Below are 21,068 nucleotides of genomic sequence, written 5' to 3' on the forward strand. Positions count from 1 at the left end.
CACACTCCTCCTTCCAACTTCTCTGATTACCTAGGAGTTAATAATCTAATGAATAGACTCATTTCCTATACTAAACCAATTCCTTCCTAGAGATTGTTGTCTGGCTTCTGTACTGTGTGAAGCAGAAAGGATGACTTTACATGAGAATAGACATGGCCATGTTTGTGCATCTGGGACAGAGGAGGAGAAAAGGGACAAAGATTCAGAGGAGCCTTCACATTTCAATGAAAAACCTCAAAAGTGTTCATAGCTGTGCTACATCTGAGAAGCTCTATCAGCAGATGGAGGCACCAAGGATCAGCAGCTGGACAGCCCAGCCTCTCACTTCTGCTTCCCTGGGAGGTTTTTGTTATGGCTTGTATCACTGTGGGAGGGTAACTATTATGCTGTAGACAGTAATAAGTGGCAAAATCCTCAGGCTGCAGGCTGCTGATGGTGAGAGTGAACTCTGTCCCAGATTGACTCCCACTGAACCTTGATGGAATTCCAGAGGCTAAATTCTTTGCATTATAGATCAGAAGCTTTGGAGCATTCCCTGGTTTCTGCTGATACCAGTTTAAATATTGGTTAATGCCCTGACTGGCCTGGCAAGTGATGGAGACTCTGTCTCCTGGAGATGCAGACAGGAAAGATGGAGACTGGGTCATCTGGATATCACATCTGAAACCTGGCATTGGAAACATAAACACAAATATCCACACAGTTAGTCATGTTATAGGAGACCTACCATGAAGACCCAGGCAGCACTGAACACAAATGATGGGAGGAGTGCTGTCCTTCCCTACCTGGGAGCCAGAGCAGGAGGAGTCCCAGGAGCTGAGCAGGGGTCATCATCTCCATGCTGTGTGCTGACTGGGACTGACTGCTGCACAGGGTGTGAGCAGCCTATTATGAAGTCATTGGGGCAGTAGGCTGTGCTCTGAGCATATGCAAATCAGCAAAGCTTTGTAAAGCTGGGAACAGCTATAGGACCAGCCCAACTCAGAAAATCCTTATATTTCCTCTGTGCCCACATATCTTAGTTTAGCCCAGAGAGTGTTTTTCATCCATACAGCAGAAGCTGTGGTGAGTCTACTTTCCTTTGAATAGATCTCTTGGTGCATTCAAGGATGATGACCATTTCACTTGAGTTTTTCAATCTTTGTGTCATGATACTTGAAAGGGAGAAGAGTAAAGCAACAATTTCGTGCTTTATATTTAGAACATGCAGAGAAGTGAAGATAAAGAAAGAATAGAATTTGTGGATATTTTTAACTTGTTTAATATCTCTATGACTTTAACATCTCATTCACATACCAAGAGATATATAAGTTGTTAAATTTTCAAGCAAATCATGCTTCAGGCTCTTCTAAAACACACATATACACAAAGTAAAATGTGATTCATTCCAAAAGCAGGTATAAAGGCTGCATCCAACTCTTCCATATTGACTTAAATGCATAAAGGAAAATTTTGCTACACAGGAAAATTTTCAAAGCAAAGGAAAAAATTATATCAAGAGTTCAGTAAGCATGTCCTCTGGTTAGATGGCTAGAGGGCTGAAGCAAAAGCATATTGCTACCAGAAAAGTTCAACATATCTTCTGTTTTTTTGATTTGCCATGTCACCAGGTACAATTTTTACTTGGACTTACAGTTCCATATTATCCAAGAACTACAGCACATTCATATATCCATTACCCTCTGATCATTCCACATCAAATTCAGGGCAAACACTTACTTTCAAACACCCTAGTTCTCATGTATCCTTTTCATGTTACATGTGTCTAATTTTCTGCTACTATCAAGAGAATGGAGAGGCTCACCTATACTTCTTACACCCAGCTGGTCAGGACAGGGCAACTTCAAGGGTGAGGAAAAGATAGATGTTTTAAAGATTTAAAACATTGTGACACATTTTAAATATGACTTTGTTCCTCAATTGATCTAGTTGTGAGGGTGGGAGGCACAGATATCTCGGTGAAACTCCTAAAGTGGTTGGGATAGAAGATACGCCTTCTGGATGACAATGAAAGCTAATTTGTAATGATTTCAATGAGACTGCTAAATTTTGCAATATGGGAAATGAGCGATATCAATTTAATGTTAATGGCTTTAACTTATTGTAATTTGGAGTCAAGTTGAACAAAGGACCAAAACCAATGCCACACTGCCTCACTGGTACTGTGCTTATATTCTGATCCCCTGGGAAGAGAAAAACGTCAGATCTAAGAGGGGTTGAGATCTATCTGATCTATGTGACCATTAAATATATTTTCAACTGCTATTCAGCATTACTTGCCTTAATTCTGGTCTTTGTAGGAACTGGTTTCTGAACCTGATGTGTCTCTGAATAACATCTTAAGGGCAAAATAAATTGTCAAGGGCTTTCCAGAGAAAGCCTTGAAATCCTAATGGTGTTTGGAAACATTATTGGGCTGTATAATGCATAACCAAATGATAGTTACAGCGGTCTCAGTTCTATCTGGATTTCAACTTAAGTCGATTTATAATCTCAGGAGTTCAGGTTAGTGTCTGGGTGGTGGTCAATGAAGAAGGGGACATCTTGTACCCCTTCCCAAATCAAAATAATCCTTGATTTTAAGGTTCAGTGAATATTTGTAAAAAAAATCCAAACTCATTCTTCCATATTATGATGAACACAATGTCAGAAGTTGAAAGTGCATTGCCAGACCAATAGCATGCTACCCTGCCTGAAAAACAAAAGCAGATGAGGAATGACTCATGTGACAGAGTAATTATGTAGCAGACATCAAGTTTTCATTTTCAGTCTCAATAGCACCCAAAATAAAAATTCTGCATGTTGTCAATCAATTAGGCAAACAGGCAACATCCTATCACTGCCACAGTCTGCACATAATTCCAGTTTCCAGTTTGTGTTTTACAAAGGATTTTGTGCATTTAAAATAGTCCTGTTCTTTTTTAAGTAAAATGATAACTCATCAGAAGTAGTAATAGAGGCGAGGCAGCACACTGCATAATTCTTCCAATGTGACTCACTTTCACGCTCACCAGTTTCAGTGCTGTAGGTTTCTTTGCTGTTCCATAATAAAAGGGCTACAATTTTTCCTTAATTTGGAATTGTTTTTATTGTGCCATGTCTGTCATTTTTGATTATTCTTGTTATCACAAAGAAAGTCAGACTACTTATACCAGATATTTTCACTTTAACAAACATCTCTATATACTCTGCTTATATTCTCCATTCACCATACATGCCTATGGTTTTTCCTTGTTGTTTAGGTTTTTGGTGTTTATTTATTTGTTCCCATGAATACTAGTAAGAAGATGAGCCAGGCCCCAGCTTTACTATAGGTATCTATTGGGGTAAGATTGTATATCTTGTGTTTGATGGGATCTGGCTATAAAGAATCCAACCAGAATCTTGTTGCAGGGCAAATGTAAAATTCTATACTATTTTTACCTGGATTATCAGGCAATGCTGGCATCTGGTATTCCATATATTTGTGCTTCTACTAGACATTTTGTGTCTCACTGTCATCTTGAAGCAAGAGAGGAGACCCCTGAATATACACTAAAATGAACACCATATCAGGAATGAATGCCCTCAGAATTTCCTCAGAGCTGATGCGAGGAGAGTTGCATGCAAACCTCATACCCTCATCTTATGGAGAATAACCTGAAGGTAATTTGCACTTTTCCATGGGACATTGAGATTCAGTCATCATCAGCAACAGGAAGTGTTTAGCTTGTTGTATGGTCTTTACTGTCCATTTACCCTTCCCTATGTTTCTTCCTCCCTTCACATTGCTTCCTAAACATCCTAAATTGTGCTGACAGACCCTAGAACCCCTTGGGAACTCTGACTGTGTACAGAAAGTGTGACTGAGTTGTGTGTTTGGAGAGAGCCTGATGCTAGGAGAAAACTCCTGGCTTGTGTGTTGGCTTAACCTGTTTATATGGGATTCTAAGTGCTTATCATTATACAGCTATCCTATACAAAAACAGATTAAGTATTTGGTATGTAGTGATTTTAAATTTTACTATTTCTGATGCAGGTATGGCCCAATGTTGAGGCCAATTCAGTTTTTTCCCCTATCTATGTATCTATCTATCTATCTATCTATCTGTCTGTCTGTCTGTCTGTCTATCTATCTATCTAAATCTATATCTATACATCTACCATTGTGTAGTATACCGCTTAATTCAAAAATACATCAGACAGAATTCAGAACTCAGTTGATAATATAGGAATATTAGGGAAGCTCATTGTTTGGATGTGAAACACTCAGGATTTTTGCTCATGTATCACCAGATCTGCATAAAAGGTGAAAACAAAGATCCTCTCTGCTATTTTCTATTTATTTATTTATTGGGTCCAGTTGTGGGGCTTGAACTCTGGGCCTGGGCCCTGTACTTCAGCTCTTCAGCTCAAGGCTAGTGCTCTACCACTTGAGCCACAGCGCCACTTCCGGCTTTTTTCTTTTTGCTTATGTGGTGCCGAGGAATCGAACCCAGGGCATCTGGCATGCAAGGCAAGCGCTCTACCACTGAGCCACCTTCCCAGGCCCTCTCTGCTATTTTCAAGCATAGTTTTCTGTTAGGATTTTTCCTTTCTTTTTTTAAAATTTTATTTTACTGTAAAGATGCTGTATATGAGTAAGCTAATGAGTACATTTTTTTGAAGATTGTTATCCATTCCTTTGTTTTTTTTCTCTTACTATCACTTCCCTCTCTCACCTCCCCTACTTCTCCCTCCCACTGTCTTTCTTTTTCTATTGTGAAAATGCCATACAGAGGAGTTATATTTACATGGGCAATGTAATGAGTACATTTCTTATCAAGCATTGTTGCCTCCTCCTTTGTTTCCCCTTCTCATCCTTACCCATTCTCCCCTGCGCCACCCCTCTTGCAGGCCAACATTGTAAAGTTCTTTGTTGACATAACGACTTGTACATCTCATTGTTGCAATGGGTCCACCTGTATCCCTATTTGAATGATTTGTTTTTTCCCTTCCCCTCCACAAAGTATACCAACATGAAATACAGTGAAAGCAGGAGTTAAACCATGCGGGAGGGACATACAAAGCAACAAAGTAGTCATCTTATAAATATGTTAGAAACAATCACAAGAAAGAAAAATCATTTGAATATTTATCCTGGGGTTCATTTCACCTAGCATCAACTCATCTGACCTTTTCTGCTTGTCTCCATCATATATAAGTTAATACAAATATGGGAAATCTTGAGACCTATGTTTCTTTGTGCCTGGCTTACTTCACTTAATATAATTTTTTCTAAGTCTTTCCATTCCTTTTCATCAGGGCCAACAGCCTTTGCTATTTGTGAGGGACTAGAAATTGGAATGGATTGTATCCTATGAATTCAAAATTTGTCCTTCTAGTAAGGTTTGCTGCTTGTATACTTGGCCTTGTTCTTCCATTGTTTCCGTGCCATTTGTGACTTGTCAGCCTTTTAAGGCTCTTTCCTGAAACAAAACTGATGTCTTTGAAACACTTGACCAAAAAATATCTTAGTTACTGTGCTTTGGGTACTAGTATCTAAGACTCTGAGAAGCTGAGAAAAGTAGGTGTATTTGGAAATTTCTGTTGTAGTTTGCATGAAAATGGGAAGTGGTCATTCTATTTTGGAGCTCCTTAGGGAAACTGAGTTTCTTGTTGTGGTCCTGAATATTGTAAATGACTGTTTTCCCAGAAGCACTGTGAGATTATCAATGATGGCTTTTGCTTTTTAAGTTCATGATTTTTGTTTGGTTTTGGTGAGGTAACTTTTTGGTTTTGTCTGCTTAAAATAATCTTCTGTTTGTTAAGCTTGTACTTAGTTGGTAGGAGTTTTTTGAAGAATCATTTTCTTCTTTGCTGCTATGATAATTTGTCATTAACAATAATTTAGTGAATTGTTTTAGCTAATGCTAGATGAAAAACAGAAATAAAAGCAAGTAGCTGAGAATATATTTTGAGATTAAGAAAACAAACAAAAAGTAAAAATTAAAATAAACAAGTTATTGCTCTATACAAAATTTTTTGGCCTTATTAGGCTTGCAAATTTTCAAGTTTATATAAACAAGTGACCTTTGCTTCTTTTAGTTTTTCATAAATATTTTAGTTTATATGAATGTGTATATTTTTAGTAAACTTCCATTACCACACTGCTTTATCCTTTACCATATCTCAAGTACAGAGCCCTTCCATTGACAAAGAAATAACTTTAGTTCTTCCCTATATTTGTCAGGTGGTTTAAATTTTATAGGTATTTTAAAAGCATCTGTTGAAATTGAAGTTATAAAAAAGACAATTTATTAATAATACATTTAATGGAAAATATTTACCAATAAATAGAAATACTAAGTTACTTGTACGGTATTATCTCAAGTACTCTTGGTTTTATAAAATCTATGAAAAGACAATTATATTCCTAGGGTCCATTCTGTTACTTTTCTCTTTCCTTATTCCCTCTTCCTTTCTTGCTCCTTTCCTTTCTTTTTTATTGTTACAATACTGTACAGAGGTGTTACAATTACATGGGCAAGATAATGAGTACATTTCTTATGAAGTATTGTAGCTTCCTCCTTTGTTTCCCCTCCCCATCCCTTCCCATTCTCTCCCCGCACCCCCACCCAATCCTTCCCCCCTTTCCTTCCTTTCTTTCTGTTTTGTTTCTTTCCAGGTGCTCCTCTACACCCATTATCCTCAGATTAGGCCTTCTGATGGTTTGTTCCAAATGTTGAATAGATCTATCATATTTCTTTGACTTGTCTTGCATAGATGTATGTTCCTTCTCTATAATAGCTAGGCTGACTTCAATCCTTGAGATTCGATCTTCTGCATGGTCTAACCTACTGTCAAGACTTTCTACTTTGTTTTTTATTAATTTTCCTTCTAATCGGTTGGCTTCGATGGCTTCAAATTCTTTGTTGGTGCTTTGGTTTAGATCTGTTTGAACTTTTTTACTTCCTTAATTTGGTGTTCAGTGTTTATTCTCAGTTTTTATTGGGTGGTTATGGTTTGCTTGGACTCCCATTCCTTCTGTTGGGCTCCATTCAGCATGCCCTTTGTGGTCTCCCTGAGTTCTTTCAGCTGTCTTTTTATGGATTCCATGAATGCCTCTATTGATCTTTGTCTATTCTAATCCTGCTCTCTCAATTCCTGTATGTCTTTGATTATCTTCCTCACGTTCATGCGATTCCTGTAGTTCTCTTTGTTCTCAGCCAGCTCACGCAATTCCTTTCTATCTCTTTGACTGATCTCAGTCTGCTCATGCAATTCCTGTATCAATGTTTGTATAGCTTCCTCATGCTTATTGGTTTCCTGTATTAATCTTTGGTTTTCCTCCTCTCTCTCCCTATCACTCTCACACTGAGTACTTTGCAAGGTTTTCAAACTTTCATTCACCATGTTTACCATCAGTGCTTGTAGAGTTTTTTGGGAGCTCTCTTCTGGATTATTCATTATCTGTTCAGTCACCTGATTATCATGAGTGGGAGTCCAGATACCTGGACTTGCCATTTATCTTGTGTTTTCCGGTTTGTTTTGCCCATTTGGTATGAAAGTAACAACAGTTTTGTGCTAGAACTCTATTTTAAGGAAGGCATCAACCAAGTCCTGTAATTGCACAGTCAAAGGCTACAGATACAATGTAGTGCAACAGATACAGTCTATTCAACATCAATCAACTATGTATTAATGGCTAAGAACAACAAAGTATAATTTGACATACCAGAAATTATTAGGTTTAGGGAGAAATGAGGGGAAAAATTGAGTGAGAAGGTTGTGGAAATGTAAAAGGTTAGTGAAATTAACCAAGTCCTATTTTCAAAGAGTTGGAAATGGATTGGACAGAATGAGAGGTGAAAGAGAAGAAAAAAATAGAAACAAGAAAAAAATTGAAAAACAAAAATTTTAATTTAAAAAGGAGAAACACTTAAAAGTTATGCAAGTTTAACAAAGTAATATTGAGAGAAGAACTTGGATAGGATGTGAGGAGGTAAAGTATAACCTGTTTTCACTGTATTTATTGTTTATATAATTTGGGGAGGGGAATTGAAAAAACAAAATTTTAAAACAGGTATACAGGTTGACCCATTGCAACAACGATTTTTTTTTTTTTGACTCTATGTCGAAAAACGAACATTACAATTTAGGCGGGGCGTGGTTTTGTGGGGGTGGAGTGGAGTACATTTGTGGCGATGGGAGAAAAGTAATGGTAGGGGAAAAACAAAGGAAAAGGCAACAATGCTTGACAAGAAATGTACTCATTATCCTGCTCATGTAACTGTAACCCCTACTTTGTACAGTATTCTCAAAATAAAAACTTATTTTTTAAAAAAAGTACCTACAATTCAATGAAAATGAATATACATCATGAAGAAACCTGTGAGACCTGGCAAAAGCAGTCTTGAAGGGAAAATTTATTCCTCTCAGTGCACACATCAAAAAAACTAGAGAAAGACCAAGTAATTAATCTCATGTTGCAATTAAAACTACTAGAACAGCATGAAAAATGTGAACCTAAATTTACAAGATGGAGCAAGATAGCAACAATAGAGCTGAAATTAACAAGACAGAGACTAAGAAAACTATAAATAAAATTCATGAAGCAAAACGCTGTCATTTCTGAAGAATTCCATTGTATATGTGTATATATACATACATACATATATATGTGTATATGTCTATATATATATACATATATATATATATCACATTTTCTTGATTCATTCATTTACTGAGAGACATCTGGGTTGGTTCCATATCCTAGCTATAGTAAATAATGCTGCAATAAACCAAGTTGTACTATTAGTCTTGTATGGCCTTGGTTGTGAATGTTTGGAGAAATGGCCAAAATTGGGATTCCTGGGTCAAAGGGGATTCTGTGCCTCCACCATAAATAATGACATTGACAAATTTGTTAGGAAAAGGAAACACTTGGAAAAAATTATATTAAGTGAAGTAAGCCAAGCCCAAAAAACATCGGTCCCATGGTTTCCCTTATTTGAAATAACTAGTACATGTGTAGAAAAAGCAGATAAGGTCAAAAGCAATGTACATAAGATCATATAAGATGAGGTTAAGTGAAATTAACTCCAAGATATGGACACACATTTTTTTTCTTTCTTGCTATTATTTCTAACATATTTATAATGTACCAGATGATTTTTCTGTTTCTTTCTGTTACTGTCCTACATTATAATCCCTGTTTTTCCTGTATTTGATGTCAGGGCCCTGCATCTTGTATATACACTTCTGTAATTTGTGGAGGGGAAGAGAAAAAACAAAATGCTTAAATAGGTATACAGTTTAACACATTGTAACAATCAGATGTACAAGACACTATGTTGAAAACCAACTATATAACTTTGGTGAGAGGAGGGAGGGTAATAGTGGAAGTGTGAGGGAAGGGATGGTAGGGGAAAAAGAAAGGAGGAAGCAAAAATGCTCAGAAGGAAATGTACTCATTACCTTGCTCATGTAATTGTAACCCTCTGTACAGTTTATCTATAATGAAAAACATACACAAAAAGTCTGGTGTTTTAAAACAAATCAATAAAATTGATCAACCTCTGGAAAGATCAAGTAAAAAAGATGAGAGGAAACCCAAATCAGTAAGATCAGGGATGCCTTGGGAAAAATTACAACAAATAACCAAACAACCACACAATTATAAAAAATTATATGAAGAATCTATACTCACTAAAGAAAGAAAACTTAGCAGAAATGGATGAATATTTAGAGAAATACAAATTGCCCTAACTGAACCAAGAAGAAATAAAACAATTAAACATACCAATGTCTTACAATAAGATAGAGGAAGCAATGAGAAATCTTCCAACAAGGAATAGCCCAGGACCAGATGGATTGACTTTGAAATTCTACAAGACCTTTAAAGAGGAACTAATTCCCATACTACTCAGACTCTTCCAAGAAAAAGAAACAGAGGGAGCTGTCCCAATCTCATCCCCAAACCAGGCAAAACCTCAACAAAAAAGAAAACTATAGACCAATTTCCCTGATGAACACATATGAATAAGAGCCTCATGGACTTTACTGCCTGGGCTGGTTTCAAATTGCAATCCTTGCATCTCAGCTTACTGAGTAACTAGGATTACAAATGTGAGGCACAGGTACCCAGCCACTTAAGTTCTTTAAGTAAAAAAATATGAAACATAATGAGTATATTGAAAATTACTTTACAGTAGTTTGATGATGATCATTATGATATAGTTGAAGCATACTTTGCAGATACATGCTTACTCTGATTTCTTGATTATGACTCATAAATTTGCCACTATTAAAACACTAGTATCTTCTATCCTCAGTACTTTTCCTTTACTGAGACCTCTCATATTTTGCTACCTTTGTGCCATTTGATATTACCTCTCACTGTTCATCAGGATGAAGTGTAAGTGTTGATGCTGGACAAAAATCACTGCTATGTAACCATATATGCCTCTGACTTTATCCTTTCCAATTAGTGGAAAAGATATATCCAGTTGCCTCTCTATGAGAAGAAGAGAGAGACACAGAAAAAGAAGACAAACAGAGAGAGAGACAGAGAGAAAGAGAGAGCGATTTCATCACTTCTCAATCTAGTAAAACTGTCTCTAAAGAAAAAATTTGGGTCTGGATAAAACATATATAGAAATTTGACCAATCAGATATCATATCGTGCTGTTTCCTTGGACACCCCAGCCCAGTGAAAACAGCCATTTTTACCTTCATGATGCACACCCCAGAATCTAAGAATTCTGAGAGTCTTAGTGATTTATCACAGTGCATAAGTAGAATGAAGGCAGATGCCATGGAACATCATACTGAGGTGAGGTAGGAACAAGTTAGGCCCAAAGAAAATTATGAAGGAATTTTTCTAAATATCCGTGTGGTTTCCCTGAGTGTGGAGATGTGAAGGCTGACCTCAACTCTCAGGCTCTGGAAGAAACTGGAGAGATTTGGATCAGAAGCCTCTCTCCAGGGATGACTTTCTTGCTCTGAGAAGCAGTCACCCTCCAGAGTGATGGAGCTGAGAACCTGAGGTAACAAAGGCCCTGCCATGTGGTGGCCTTGGATTCAGTGAAGAAAAATGTTCACCATTCACTGGAATTAAACCCAGCTGAAAGGAGCTCAGTTTTGCCTGCTCGTGGGGCTGGGTGATTTCCTGCTGTTCTCATTAATCTCAAGGAAAGACAGCAAATGTCCCTCATCCTAAGACTCCTCTCAGCCAGCGCGATTCTCCTCAGAAACGTTAGGACCTGTTGATCAAGTGTGTGAATTTTAAGTCTATTGCATATGTTGCTCATTGCTGAGTATTCTGAAAAACAGGTTCTGGGATAGCACTAAAATTTCAAAATCTTTCTACATCCAACTCCTTCCACATACGCTTATAAGACACTTTACTTATTGCCCCTACTGAAAATTCATGCTGACTGGCCAAACATGGTTTATCACAACCCAGAAGGCAGCATTTGTTCTCACACATCAGGGTGAACTGGAGATCTTACTCCATTTAAAGAATCCTGGAAAATGAAGCATCATTGTAGAGTGTGCTTATAAATAGGCCAAATGAAATAGAAAGCATTTAGCAACAAGCACCTCAAGAATCATGGCAGTGTGAGTAGTGTCTCAGGCACATCTGCACCATGACAGCTGTGCAGCCAGCTTGCCAGCCTCAGGTTCCTATTGACAAAGAGGCAGCATCACTCCTATTCTCAGTCTTCCTTCCTTCCTTCCTTCCTTCCTTCCTTCCTTCCTTCCTTCCTTCCTTCCTTCCTTCCTTCTTTCTTCCTTCCTGCCTTCCTGCCTTCCTGCCTTCCTGCCTTCCTGCCTTTCTTTCTTTCTGTCTTTCTTTCTTAATCTGCTGGCTAAGAGCCAAAATATTTAATTGGCTCCTCCAAGGTTATTAATCTTTGTAATTTTGGAATTCATGCTATTACCCTAAAACAGGAGGGAAATATACTGCAATGTTATCTTGCCCAGGAAGTATTTATCCAACAGAAGCCATGATAATATCTACAGGTGTTCTCTCTTTGCTTCTGACTGCCACCTACATAGTTACTGCATCTGCTAAGGCCTGCCTAGACCTGACCAATAAATCATAGCCACCTCTCTAAACACCTGCCAGGTAGAGCGAACAGGAATTCTTGATCTCAGGTACTTTATCTAACCTCACACATGGCTGCATGCTCAGAAATGTGATGTTGTCAATGTCTTTCAAGATCTCAAGTATGGGTCTTTGTTGATTGTGAAGTTGGCTTGTCCTCTGGTGGTGGAATTGTGACATAACAATCTTTATGACTGTCAATATGTAGTCCTCATGTCTTAACTTTGGATGTTTCCACCAATATTCACAAAGCTGGTCCTATTCCATCTGGTTAAGGCCAGATTCAGTAGCGAATGCAAATGGTTCCTCCTCTCAGATTTTTTTATAGCAGTTTATGAAAAAAAGAATAACATCATCATTAATTCTGAGAATTTAATGGCCACAAAGTTGTTGCTTACCTAGGAGGTGTGTTCCCTATGAGATGTCAAATATGTGATGTTTGGCAAAGTAGTAGGGGTCTTGAGTGACAATAAAATGTACAATGGTAGAGTGATGGCTCTGGCTCAGACTTTACATACCAGCCTCATGCTGTCAAACCATTCACTGACTACTTGTGCTAAGAGAGGAAATCGATCAGCTGGTCCACCTGTTTTCAGCACCAACTCTTTGCCTTGAAGGCTGTCTTGACCATCTGATTCCTATGGAATGCAACAAGGGCAACAATTGCATTGATTTGTATTTGAACTTGGACATTGCATCCTTAGGATGAACACAATGGGATGCAGCAAGCAAAACTACATAGTTCTAAGCCAATTTTGTGATTCCCCTTGCTGCAGTTCTTGTTTAAACCACTCACATTAACTCATTTGTCTGACTTACCAAACTTATAGAATTAAATCAGAATAGGAAGAGGAAGTAATATTTAATAGACTTTTACAAAACAGTCCATTGGGAAGATTTACTAGTTAGCTTCTGATTCCTGTGGTCAAACTGAAGGTGAAAATACTTTTTTGGAAAACTCCTAGAGGCAGTTTATTAAACACTTATGTGAAGGAGAAGGGAAGGAATGGAGATCAAACTCAACTTTATGTAGAATTATTTCTCACAATTTGTCATTTTAATAATATTGAGTCTAAGAAAATATTAGATGTGGTGGCTCATAGCTACAAGCCCAAATACTTTGATTGATAGAGATAAAGTGGGTAATTTGAGAAAAATTTGAGAGATTAGCACCATTAATGTGAATTCTTTTGTCTCGGTGATTGCAAAGATACACTGAGAGCATCTCAGGTGTTGTCTCTAAACCTATAGACAGGTTGCAAGATCATCAAAGAGTGAACTTAAGAGTATAATCTTCCCTTGAGAGAAGAGCTCCTCCAGACATCCAGCTCATGCAAGGCTACCTGGAAAGTCATTTCACTTGGAATAGTTGAACCAATGTTCACCCCCAGCAAGCTTTGGGTAGTTGGAGAACAATGGAACACATGACAAGACCCAAAATAAATCCACAAAGCTGAAGCCATTAGATATTTACCAGTGTCAAAAAAATGTGTCTTCAGCCTCTTCAGTAAATGCTGCTGGCAAAATTGTTTAACTACTAGAAGAAAACAAAAGCTAGATCCTTATATATCACTGTGTATCAGAATCAACTCCAAATGGATCAAAGACCTCAGAATCAAAGCAGACACTCTGAAAACATCACAGGATGGAATAAGAGAAACCCTAGGTCTCCTTGCCACAGGCCGAAATTTTCTAAATAGAGACCCAGAAGCACAACAAATCAAAGAAAGGTTGGACAAAAGAGATTGCAGGAAGTTGCAGACATAGCTAGCAAGATCAATAGAAAGCCCACAGAATGGGAGACCTTCACTAACCATACAACAGACAAGGGTCTCATATCTAAAATATACATGCAACTCAAAAAATTAAATCCCCCCAAAACAAATCTTCAAAGAAACAACTGCCCAATAAATAAGTGGGCTAAAGATTTACAGAGAAACTTCTCTGAAGAGGAAAGAAGGATGGCCAATACACACATGAAGAAATTGTCAACCTCTCTAGCCATAAAAGAAATACAAATCAAAACAACATTGAGATACTTCCTCACCCCAGTTAGAATGGCTATAATCAAGAACTCTGATAACAACATATGCTGGAGGGGATGTGTCCAGAAGGGAACCCTACTGCATTGTTGGTGGGAGTGTAAACTTGTTCAACCATTTTGGAAAGTAGTATGGAGATTCTCAAAAGATTCCACATAGAGCTCCCATATGACCCAGCAATTCCACTTTTGGGCATTTACCCAAATAATCACAAACAAGACCATACTAAATCTACCAGCACAACTGTTTATTGCAGCACTATTTACCATAGCTAAGATATGGAACCGATCCAGATGCCCCTCAGTAGATGAATGGATCAGGAAAATGTGGTGTATATACACAATGGAATTATATGCCTCCACCAGAAATATTATTGCCCTATTTGTTAAGAAATAGAAAGACTTGGAAAAATTAATTAAGTGAAATAAGCCAGGCCCAAAGAAAGATAGGTCCTATGGTTTTCCTTATTTGCAAAAACTAGCATATGTGTCTGAGACAAGCAGAAAGGGTCAGGTAAGTTGATATTAGGTGAAATGAATCCCAAAATAAGTATTCAAATGTATTTTCTTTCATGCGATTTTTTCTAACATATTTATAAGATGATTTCATTTTTACGTTGAATACTCCTCCTCCCCTGTATAACCCCTGCTTTCACTGTATTTGATGTTGGTATAATTTGTGGAGGGGAAGGGAAAAAACAAATCATTTAAATAGGGATTCAGGTGGACCCATTGCAACAATATGTACAAGTTGTTATGTCGAAAAATTTTTACAACTTTGGAAGCAGGGGAAGGGTTTGTGGAGGTGGGGGAGAAGGGAAGGGATAGGAAGGGGGAAAAAAGGAGGAGGCAACAATGCTTGATAAGAAACTTACTTATTATCTTGTCCATGTAATTGTAACGCCTCTATGTGGTATTTTCACAATTAAAAAAAGATTGGGGATGGGGAAACTATGTATCTACATATTGAATATACAATCTATTTCCTTGATCTCACAATTTCAAAATAAAATGCCAAATGGATCAGATATTAATGTGAGACAAGAAAGTAATTATAAACAGGAATCCTGTTGCATATGGGCAAGAAATTACAATGGGAAACACATCAAATTAAAATGCTTCTGCATAACAGTAAGGAAATATATATGAATAAATATAATGTATATACATATATACATAAATGTTTACATATACATATATCTATATATTTATATACATATACACATATATCTATATCTTATTTATCTATTTTATTATATTTTTTTGAATACTGTACAGAGGGGTTACAATTACATGGGCAATTAAATGAGTCCATTTCTTATCAAGCATTGTAGCTTCCTCCTTTGTTTCCCCTTCCCATCCCTTCCCATGCTCCCCCACCTCCCCTGCCCAATCCTCCCCACTCCCCCGACCCCCCACCAAAGTTGTAAAGTTGGCTTTCAACATACGACTTGTACGTCTCATTGTTGCAATGGATCCACCTGTATCCCTATTTAAATGATTTGTTTTTCCCCTTCCCCTCGAAAAATTATACCAAAATCAAATACAGTGAAAGCAGGGGTTATACTGTGAGGGAGGGACATACAAAGCAACAAAGAAATAATCTTATAAATGCATTAGAAATAATTGCATGTAAGAAAAAATAACATTTGAATACATATCTTAGGGTTCATTTCCCTAACATCACCTTATCTGAACTTTTCTACTTGACTCAGACATATACTAGATATTGCAAATAAGGGGGACCTATATTTCTTTGTGCCTGGCTTACTTCACTTCATATAATTTTTTCCAAGCCTTTCCATTTCCTAACAAATGGGGCAATGTCATTCTTTCTGATGAAGGCATAAAATTCCATTGTGTATATATACCACATTTTCTTGATCCATTCATCTGCTGAGGGGCTCTGGGTTGGTTCCATATCTTAGCTATAGTAAATAGTGCTGCAATAAACATTGTCGTGCTGGTAGCTTTAGTGTGGTCTTGTTTGTAAACTTTTTGGGTAAATGCCCAAAAGTGGGATTGCTGGGTCATAGGAGAGCTCTATGTGGAGTCTTTTGAGGAACCTCCATACTACTTTCCAAAGTGGTTGAACAAGTTTACACTCCCACCAACAATGAAGTAAGGTTCCCTTCTGTCCACATCCCTTCCAGCATCTGTTGTTTTTAGAGTTCTTGATTTTAGCCATTCTAACTTGAGTGAGGTGATATCTCAATGTTGTTTTGATTTGCATTTCTTTTATGGCAAAGGAGGTTGAGCATTTCCTCATGTGTCTATTGGCCATCCTTCTTTCCTCTTCAGAGAAGTGTCTAAGAGATAGGACTGAGAGGTATTTGGGAATTCCTGCCGTTTAATCCACCTTCTTGGGGGCTGTGAAAACTGGGTTCTTGCTATGGTTCTTGGATTCTCGATTTGGGTACAGTTTCTTGTCATTTATTGTGGTCTTGTTGGTTTTCTATGTATAGGACATCTTTAAGAATCTTTTGTAGGGCTGATTTGGTGGAGATATATTGTTTCATTTTTTCTTTGCTATAGCAGGTTTTTATTTGGCCTTCAGTTATGAAGGAGAGGTTACCTGGGTACAGTATTTTTGGTTGATAGTTATTTGTCTTTAGGACATGGCATACATCATTCCAGGCTCTTCTTGCTTTGATTGTCTCTGCTGAGAAATCTGAGGTGATTCTAATTGGTTTCCCTTTAGAGGTGATTAATCTTTTCTCCTTGACAGCTCAACAGATATTTCTATTCAACATCAAACAACTCTATATTAATGGGCTACAAACCACAAAGAAGAATTTGGCAAACCAGAAATTATTAGGTTTAGGGAGAGATGTGGGTAAAAGTAGGAATAGAGAGATGTTGGAAGGCTCAGGGAGAGTTAACTAAGTCCTAATCTCAAAGCAAGAAATTGGTTGTATAGGTTGAAAGTAGAGAGAGAGAAAAAGAAGAAAGAGAAAGACATAAAAAAGAGACAAGAAAAAAATAGAAAAGCAAAAATAAAAATTAAAAAGTGCAATGGTTAAAAATTATGCAGAATTGAAAACGAAATATTCAGAGAAGTTCATGTATATAATAAGTGAAGGGGAGGGATATAAATGATACGTGGAAAACTAAAAAATAAAAATGCTTAAAATATTATATAGATATAAAGAGGTAATACTGCTAGTAAGGAATTTAAGTCTCAGAGGTTTTGAATTGAGTAAAAATTTCTGGATTAAGTGTGTACACATTGGAGGATAAGGTCTAATAATCGACTATGGGTATATCTGAGGATGTACAGAACTGCAATTAAGTCACACAAAGAAGAATGAAAGAGAAGAAAAGGTGAATAGAATGAGAAAGTAAGAAAAAAAAGATCAGCAGTTCAGTAGAGCTAAACACAAAAATATATAAAAAAATTGTAAAAAGAAAAAAATACACACACACATATACTCTAAAATAAAAATTTTAAGAAGAAAGAAAAAAAATTACTAGAAAATTAAAAAAGGTAAAAATTAAAAATTAAAAAAAGTTTTAGAGAAAGAAAAATATTTTTTTATAAAAGGTACAAAAAAAATTTCTTTGATTTTTTTAGGAGGGATGGGAAGATCCTGTATCTCCCTTGTGTCTGTAACCAGTCTCTTGTTGGAGTCTCTGGTCGGCTTGTGGTGTTTGATTTTCTTTCGTCTTGGTTGGTTTCTTAAGTCAGTTTGTTTGAGCAGGTAGAAATATGCTCTGCTTTACCCAGGATTTTGTGATCTTCCTCCCAGGCTAGTTCAATGGGAGGGAGATCTTCTTTGAGTATCTCCAAAGAGGGAGATGGTTGCTTCCTGAAGTTTGGAGATGCTGTGATGAGGCTAGGTTCTGGGTAGAGTTGAGGCCTTTCAGCAAACAGTAGCTTTTCCCTGGGCTAGATTGTGAGAGACTCACAGAGCCCAGCCTGGAGACATTCTCAGGGTGTCTGTTTACTGAATTTCAATTGATTGTCAAGGCTGCTAAAGGGAGGAGCATCCTCTGGCTCTGTTAATCCAGTGAAAAAAGCCACTCCTGTGGCTGGTGGCCAGAGCTGGGTGACTTTTCCCTGGGTGGAGCTGAGTCTGGAAGGTCAGTTTGGTTCTTGTGACCTGCTAAATGACTCTAGTTTTCTTCCAAGGCTTGAGTTGGAGCTAATAGCTCAGCCGGGACTTCAAAAATGGAGATCTCTTGTAGTGCATGGGGGGAGGGGTGGCCTTCCCTCCTCTGCTCCCTGAGAAGGAATGAGGAAGTCTGGCTTCTACTCACGTTGAATCTTGGTTCCTGGGTCATCTCTGGTCTGCAAACTGCAGGATGAAGATGTCTGCTCCTTGTTGTTTCTTGCTGGTGTTAAGTAGAATCCGCTGGCCTGCCCCATCTGGCTCCTTCATCCCGGACTCTGTTGCACGTATGGTGGCTATGGACAACGCCGCCACCACTGCCGCCTCCTCCGTGGCAGCTGCTGGTAAGTGCTCAGATCTGTCTCCATGCCTGGATTTTCCCTCTCTGGCCTAACTCTCTGTACTGTGATGGCACACTTGGTGTGATTCTGTCTTAGGATTGTTCACTGGAACACTAAAACTGCTTTCTATGCAAGAACTTATTTAGCCTCCAGCTTCTCCACCATCTTACCGGAAATCCTTATTTATCTATCTTCACATATACTCTGGATGGTGTCTCTGATCTTCAGTTTTGCTCAAAGCTAGCTCTCTGTGCCTTTGACCTCATCTCAACTTTTGGATTTTTGTTAGTTAGTTGTAGATAAGAGTCTCATAGCTTTTCCTGCTCAGGCTGGCTTTAAACCTTGATCTTCAAATCTCAACCTCCTGATTATATAGGATTGCATGTATGAGTCACCTATGCACAGCAGGAAATCAAATCTTAAAGCAAGTAATTTATTTTCTATTTTTATATGTTGTTTTGTTTTACATCTCACTTGTTTTATTCAGGAAGATCTTTCAATTATTTGTTCCTTTGTAAGTTCTTGAACAACTTGTGATGCTTCATATGATTGTCAGCTTTTATACTTTCTTCTAAGACTTAATGAAGTTTTATTTTATTATTTTTTATGATTTCAGCTGATAGACAAAACTTAGAATCAAATTTAAGTGAATTCTAATGACATCGTTTAGTGGGAATATTTCTGAGAATGTGGGAAATAGTGAGGATCCTGGGATGTGAGCTATCTCAAAACATCATTATGATCAATACCATAGTTGTTGAAGTGAAAATCCCTGTTCCTTCTCTGATTTCTTGCAGAGTTGCAACATCAGGGGTTTGTTCATTTCTTGACATAAAAAGGTGACATCTTCACAGAGTTGAGACCTGGAGGATCCCCCAGAGTTGTTGGTGGGTCAGGTGAGAGCATCAGCAGCTCACACTGGCTTTTTCCACAGTCTGTAGAATCCCAGGTTTATGTACCCAACACCCTAGGAGAGCTTCACAGAAGATTTCCGCACTCCTAGTTCCAACTTCTCTATTTATCTAGGAGTTCAGAAGCTAATGATTAGACTCATTTCCTATATTAAAACAAGTCCTGCTTGGAGAATTTTGGCTAGATTGTGTTTTACTATATGAATCACAAAGGATGCCCTTATCTGAGAAGAGACATGGTCATGTCTGTGCTTATGGGACAGAAGAGGAGAAATGAGACAGAGATACAGAGGACTCTTTGCAGAAAGTTTAATGAAAAGCTTGCAATAGTTGTCAGAGCTAGGCTGCATGTGAGAAGCACTGTCAATGGGCAGAGGCACCAGAAATGCAGCTGGGGCAGCCCAGCCTCTCACTTCTGCTTCCCTTGGAGGTTTATGTTATGGGTTGTATCACTGTGGGTGGTCTACTATCATACTTCTGACAGTAATAAGTGGGAAAATCTTCAGGTTGAAGACTGCTGATGGTGAGTTAATAATCTGTCCCAGATCCACTGCCACTGAACCTGGATGGGACTACAGAGGCCATACTTGAAGTGTAATAGATCAGAGGCTTTGGAGCTTTCCCTGGTTTCTGCTGATACTAGTTTAAATAATTTCTAATATTCTGACTAGCTTTGCAGGAGATGGTGACAGTGTCTCCTGGAGATGCAGACAGGGAGGATGGAAACTAGGTCATCTGGCTGTCACATCTGGCATCTTGCATTTGAAACATAAAAGCAAATAAACAAAGTTATTCATGTTACTACAGGACTACCCTGAAGCCTAGTCAGCACATGCAATAATGGATAGAGAAATGTTATCCTTCCTTACCTGGAAGCCAGAGCAGGAAGAGCCCCAGGAGCTGAGCAGGAGCCCTCATGTCCATGCTGTGTGCTGAATGGGACTGACTGCTCAACAGCGTATGAACAGCCTATATGAAGTCATTGTGACAGTGGGCTGTGATTTTGGCATATGCAAAATGATGGAAACAGCTGCAAGACTAGCTCATCTCAGGAAATCATCACAAGTCTATGGTGCCCAAGTATCTTAGTTTAGAACAGAGAATGTGATTTACCTACACATCACAAGTCATGATCAATCCTCTGTCCTATGAAGATATCTATTGGTGCCTTCAGGGTGAGGACCTGGTTTACCTGAGTGTCTTAATTTCAATTCTATGTAACAACATGAAAGAGAGGATTAAGGAGAAGAATGAGTGTTTCATGCTCAGGATATCAAAATACCTGTGAACATAAGACAAAATACTATTCTAATTTCTCTATACATCTCAACATGTGACTGACAGGGCAGAAAACATAAGCTGCTATATTTTCCAGGAACTCATGCTTCAGTCTATTCCAAAATGCACATATGAACACAAGATAAAATATGATCACAGGCTAACACCTATAATGCTGCTGCTCAAGAGGCTAAGATCTGAGGATCATAGTTCAAAGCCAGTCTGGACAGGAAAGTCTGTGAGAGTCATCTCCAATAAACCACCAAAAAAACCCAGAAGTGGTGCTGTGGCTCATGTGATAGTGTGCTAGCC

At 38.0% G+C, this 21,068-nt stretch overlaps 1 gene segment (V, D, J or C); it reads right to left on the reverse strand.

Moving 5' to 3' along the window:
• Positions 1-221: 221 nt before the first annotated feature.
• On the reverse strand, positions 222-20,407 carry LOC122116798. The segment is given in 2 exon segments: positions 222-667; positions 20,348-20,407. Coding segments are annotated over 2 exon segments (501 nt in total).
• Between the last annotated feature and the right edge of the window lie 661 nt (positions 20,408-21,068).

This window comes from Dipodomys spectabilis, unplaced genomic scaffold (genome assembly GCF_019054845.1).
Source record: "Dipodomys spectabilis isolate Male_0828 unplaced genomic scaffold, ASM1905484v1 ptg000137l, whole genome shotgun sequence".
Lineage (NCBI taxonomy): Eukaryota > Metazoa > Chordata > Mammalia > Rodentia > Heteromyidae > Dipodomys > Dipodomys spectabilis.